The 6072-nt window shown below is 47.0% G+C and overlaps 1 protein-coding gene across 2 annotated transcripts in view; it reads right to left on the bottom strand.

Annotated features, from left to right (window-relative positions):
* The window catches only part of CDH13 (cadherin 13), a 1116573-nt gene that overhangs the window by 731319 nt on the left and 379182 nt on the right, over window positions 1-6072 (bottom strand). For both annotated transcript variants that reach the window (XM_019634917.1, XM_019634915.1), the window contains exon 3: window positions 5338-5546. In XM_019634917.1, coding sequence (XP_019490462.1) covers window positions 5338-5546 — 209 coding nt within the window. The remainder of the gene's footprint in view (window positions 1-5337; window positions 5547-6072) is intronic.

The following is a 6072-nucleotide window of genomic DNA, read 5'->3' as shown; positions in this document are numbered from 1 at the left end:
ATTTATTTCTATAGAGACAACCTCCTAAGCAGCTCAGAATGACACCATGAGAATAATTGAAAGGAAAAATTCTAGCAAACAATTAAACTTGTGAAAAAATATTCAAAACATCTGTCTGGAGGGGGAAATGAACTATCTGTGCTAATCTGAACCTACAAAGGACTTCCTTACATAGTTTATCAGTGTGGCATTTAAAATAGCTTCTGGAAAGGAAAAAAAAAATTATCCATATAATATATTGTACATGCGGATTTATTGGAATCAATTGCACAACATCATTCTTTGAGATAATCTTTGAACACCCCAGGAGAAGAAGGGAGGAAGTGAAAACTCCCCACCTGGGGGAAAATGCAAATGAGACAAATGGCACCACTCAGCGTTTCAATTATGCTTTCAGCATGTTTCCACTCAAAATGTCCTCTGGGCTTAATGCAAATGTCACAAAAAGACAAACTTTAGCTGGGAGACAAAACCACAATTGAAATGGGAAGTTTGGCATGTGAATTAAAGGGTTTAATCTTCCTGACCTTGATTTTATGCTTTTCCATTTCTTTCTTTTGAATGTGGTTCTGAGGGATGAAAATCCACAAGGCATAGATTTATTACCATCTAGAAATATGTGAGGGAGCAAATTAAGCTGTATTATGATCCCAGGAAATATGAAAATGCAGATGGATTTAAATTTATCTCCAAAATATAGAGCAGCCCTGCTCATGTAGATAGGTATGAAAGAATAGATGGAATTTTTGCTATTCTTGTTAAGTATTTTGGGTCAGTCTGTGATCTATACAATTCACATCTTAGATGGACAAATGGTCCTAAGTACATTATATGCATTCATAGAGATTTGCAAATCGGTTGGCACCTAAGTTGTAGGTTCTCTCAGAGTTGGTGGTCATACTCTCCTTTTACTCTTGTGTGAGGATATGTGAGGATCAGTAGGACCGTGAGCTCTAAAGCAGTCATCCTGGGAGTTGTATCCCTCCCATAGACAGATATGCGTGGATCCACTTCTAAGAATCTATGCTCTCCCACAGAAGAGCTTGGCTTTGTTTCAGCAGGATGCTCATAAAAGAAGTCCTAATTTTGTAGCGTTTGGCAATGCCTATGGTGTAAATATTCTAAACATGATTGATTTCAGCAACCAATGTGCCTTCTTGCACTGGCTTGCAAATTTTCTAAAAGCTGAACAATCAGCTCTTAGGAGTACATGGTCTAGCTAGCTGGCTCCAGCATACCAGTGAGACCAGGCAATGACTTTGTGCAGGAGAATATAAATTATTTGCTCTCCCTTAGACTGTATCAGATATCCCAGTACTCCTGGCCTAGTTAGCAAAACAGAATTTAATTGCTCCATCAGCAGGAAGGGCCTGCATACTGGTTGATCTGTGAAGTCTTTGCTGGGGCACGCAAAGCCATGCCTTTCGTTGAAGCAGGACTTAGTTCAGAAACATCAGATGGACTCTCCCCAGGATACAGACCATGACTTAATTGCATTTCACATCCTTCAGCATCCCACTGGTGCCAACTTCCTCTCAAAAACTCACTTAGTCCAGAGGCTCTGCACCTGCCCAGGTGAGGGAAACAAAGCATTTCCTTTGAGTTCCCCAAATACCCTCATTTCTCAAGCATTCTAGTCAATCAAGCTTTCATTGAAATACGTTCAGTTCCACCCACATTGGGCCAGATCCCTAGATGATACAATAGGCACATGTTCCTGCCTTCATTTTTATTCTACCCTCCTGATTCCTGACCGCACTGAACTGTATCCTGCATTCCANTGCCCCGCTGACCCCTCCGAGCACAACTTCTCTTGCTTTCTTTGACTTCATACTTCATGTTCTCCCCCTGCCCCTAATCTCACTTCTATGTCATGGCCTCAGTGAGGACACTTAGCCCCCAGTTTCTTATCCTTTCTCTAGAGGTTCCAAAATGATACTACTGGTGGGATAGTTCACCTGGTGTCTGGGGCTGTGTCCAATAAGAGTCTGGGATGCCAGCACTATCCTTGTCCCTGCTTCATAGATGAGGAAGTTGAGATTTAGAGAATTGAGTGACTTGTCCAAGGTCGCATAATCGTAGCTGGTGGAACAGAAATTTGAACCAACTTAAGTTCCAAACCAAAGCCAAAGTCCTACCACTATGCTGCTCGTCCCCCAAATGTTTGCTCTGAGATCCTGTCCCATATTCCCTATTGTCCTCTGGACATCTCCATCAAGTTGTCCCCAGGAGCCACCAACTCAATACATCCAAACTAAATGTCTTTCCCAACCACTCCTTCCCTGACTGGTCCACTCCACCTCTGTCCTCCTAGGCCAGACAATTTAGAATCATCAGGGTGCTGAATTGAGGCTTTCTTCCTTCAAACCACACCTTTCATTTGTGTTTTTCTCTGTCCCTTCTGCGTTGCTCTGACTCATGTCCTCATCTCTTGACCAGTGGACAGTGGCCACAACTACCCTGGTGACACAGTCTCCTAATGAGCCAAGTGACAGGAAGGAAAATGGGTGTTTGGACAGGGGCCAGAACCTCCATCTCATCTCTGCCAATTTCAAGCGAGGGGATCTTGGCCAAGTTCTCATGTCTACAGGAATGGGGTAACAGCAGCCACCCCACTGGGAGGTGGTGAGGGTCAGAAAAAACGCACGTTAACATGCACGCTGAGCTGCACGTGCTGAGAGTCCCACGAAATAATAGGGGTTCTCAATCACCTCTGTGCGCTTCAGTTGCCCCAGCTGTAAAATGGGGACTGTGGCATGTGCCTCCAAGGTTGCTGGGAAGATTAAATGAGTTGGCACTTGTGGCCAGTGAAGCAGCACGTGGCACACAGTTATTGCCGTGGAAGCGTTGGCCGTGGTTACCAGCCCAGCCTCCCTGGCCCTCCCCTTCCTCCAAAGGCACAGCACACAATTCCCTGCTTGGTCCTTAGTCAGCATCCACATTTACTCTTCCTCCCCAGCCAGGAGCTGGGCTGACTTGTGTATTCACTGATTCCCCTCTGCAGGGGTTGGCCTACCTGGCTGCACACAGTAGGGCCTCAAAAACACCAACTGAGTGTCTCTGAACAACTGTGCTCTCCTCATAGGGATTCTTTGGCTAGCTATTTTGTTCTCCTGTCCTTCTTCTCTTTATTTTTCTTCCTGACTTTTCATTACGGACACACCTGGGCGCCTTCACAGGGCTGGTTTTCAAACCTTGCAAAATGGCTGGAGTGGGGAGACGGATGTCCTGCTCTGGCGGAGTCAGGCAAACTGAATGGCACAGCAGCCTCCTCCGTGCCGTATAAGAAGCAAACAACACAGCCAGGCTTTGGCATCAATGTGCCCTGACAGCAGCAAGTGAGAAATGGCCAGGGCTCCGAGGGGCTTGGCCTCGAGAAGCGTATCTTTCTGCAACTCGAGAGGCCAGCTCTTTGAAGCTGAGTCTCTTCGTATTGAACCCTGGTCTCAAGGTAGAGGTTTGTCCAGAGAAGTGCCCAGAATCCCTTCTGCTCTGCTTTAAGATACACACACTCTGACATTTTCTTTTCCGGATTTAAAGATGAGCCACCGATCATGATGAACAAAGTCCATCTAAATACATCCCATCCCACGTGCAAACCCCTTATGTGAATCTCTACCATTTACTTGTTCCTCAGAAGCACTTGGTGCTACACATCCTGGCAATTTTGTGGCTTTAGATGTTTGTCAAGTCATTTATATCATGTGTTAGTGAAATGCTATGAAGATGACTGTGACTACGTAAGAGAAAAGCTTGTTTCTGTGGTGCCAGTGGGTTTCCACATTGGCACGTATTCACCAATATCCCACTTTCTTTGAAAACATCAGTGGCACACTGTGGATTCATTGTTAGCTTGCTATCTACCACCCTTAACTCACAGATTCACAGACATAAGGAATGACGGAGTTTGCCTGGTCCAGTGATGGCGACTGGATTGCATCCCTAGAAACATCTCTAAATGACCATGGACGGTAGCCTCCAGAAGCACTGAATTGGGAGATATTCAGGTCAACCCAAGAGTGATTAACAATATTTGCCAGGGGTATGGAGGCAGCGTGGGGCAACATACATGCCACTTATTTGCCATCCCAGACTGTTTCACCCCTCTAGTCTGCAGGTAAAGAAGTTTCATGGTTCTTTCACGACCACACAGGTAGCACTGGCAGGTAAGCAACACTCACATAGCCAGCTGTGCTGTTTCTACTACCCAGCTGTGGAGCCTGCGTTTACTCCTCCACCCCTGAACAAAATTAGCAGGTAAATCAGGGTTACGGGGAATGTGGCAGGTGGAGAAAGAAAGGCCGTGAGAATCACAGGCTTGGAAACATTGGGTGAGACCAGGAGAAAAGGCTAGCCACACCAAGCTGAGGGCACACCGTTATTATGATGATTCCAGGGTCTTGTTGTGTGTCTTTACTTTTTATAATCAAGATGCCACAGAGTCTCTGAGCTCCTGCTGAAGGAGAAGTAGGTGAGTCCATTGTAGCAAACTGTCTCTGGATGACACAACCAGGCGTCCTGAAGGGCAGTTTGTGGTGCTGCTACAGTGTGTGTACACATGTGCAAGTTCAAGGTCAGCACCCATGTGCACCTGGACCAGAGTGGACAGCAGTGCGTGGCCAACGGGTAGCGTCATATGCCATGGGTGCCTTGTTCCATAGCTCTTGTGGGCCGCTTCGGTTCTTGCCTGCCCAACATTCATTTCGCTTCCTTGGATAACAAGATGTCACCTGACTTTGAGTAAGTACCCCTCTTTCACTCTCAGTCCACACGTTTTAGGTGGGGCTGATCCCAGTCTGGCTTCAGGGCAAGGCATGTGGCCCAGACATAGCCAACCAGAGCATCACGACCCAATGGACACAGTGATTGTTTCAGGGACGGGTGTGTGATCTAATGAGTCAGTGACATTTGATTTCGAGTTTGGTTGGCAGTATCAGAAAGATATGGTCTCTCAGGTGACTTTAGACTGGGAGAATGAAGTGGAGCTACCGGCACCTCCACACTGGCAAGCAGGGAGGGATGTGACTGTCTAAGTGTGAAGCCAACAGAAGGAAAATGGAACCACAGATGGCTAAGGATCAAAGCTGACATCATCATCCGGGCACTGGTACATAGCCACACCTAAAGGCAGAGCTATCCCAGACAAACTATAGTGACATGAGCCGACAGTTCCAATCCCCGCAGCCTCCCACCATTTTTTTTTGAGTTGGGATTTTTGTCACCTGTAACAAGGAAAGCATCTCAGCCAAAAATAAACCAAAGACCCATTTTCCACATAAGACATAGAGACCCCAGTGTTCCTCCTTAGACCCCGTTGACGCCAAACAGCCGTGTTACCTGCAAGGATCCCTGGATGTCTTTCCCGCCGACAATCACGAGTTCTGCCATGTCTTCTGCATGGCGAGTCCGGGCGTGGATGAACAGGGTCTTGCCCACTGCGGTGATGTTTCTCATGGCCACTAAATCACCGTCGTTGTTCACCCTGAAGTATGGGTTTGAGACCTCATAGTGCAGCTGGTCATTTCCCTTGCAATCACTGAAGTTCACTGGTGAAAAGAAAAGCAAACAAACAAAAACGGAGTGTGAGTTGGGTAGGCAGCTTAGTGTTGGAGGTATCTCTGATCATTACATGTGGATTATCACTCCCCAACCCAGATCCATAAATGTTGCCCCTTATCCCACAGCACCCCCTGGTACTCCTGGGAATTTGATCATGCCCAAAAACTTCACTCCATCAAGACCTGCCCTTGATAACCTCCCATGTCCCAGGCAGGTGCTGAGCAGTGAGGATGCCGGCAGATGGGACCGTGTCCCTGCCATTGAGTGTAGTGGGCGAAGTGAGCAGTCAGACGTGGCACAGTGATGTGTAGGGATGTGATCTAATCCTGTAGGGAGCAGGTGCTGTGGCAGAGCTAGATTGCTCGGGGGCCTGGAATGACAGCTTCATGGAGACAATATGTGAGCTGGGTCCGGAAGGTGAGCGGGAGATTAGAAGGCCCCCAGGAAGGTGGGGGGCATTCTAGGTTATTCAAAGGCATGGGAGTGGTGGTGCATCCACGGGTTGGGATTCAT

This window comes from Hipposideros armiger, unplaced genomic scaffold (genome assembly GCF_001890085.2).
Source record: "Hipposideros armiger isolate ML-2016 unplaced genomic scaffold, ASM189008v1 scaffold_19, whole genome shotgun sequence".
Classification (NCBI taxonomy): Eukaryota; Metazoa; Chordata; class Mammalia; order Chiroptera; family Hipposideridae; genus Hipposideros; species Hipposideros armiger.
The sequence above is the reverse complement of the archived record's forward strand: the minus strand, read 5'-3'. Positions and strand labels throughout refer to the sequence as shown.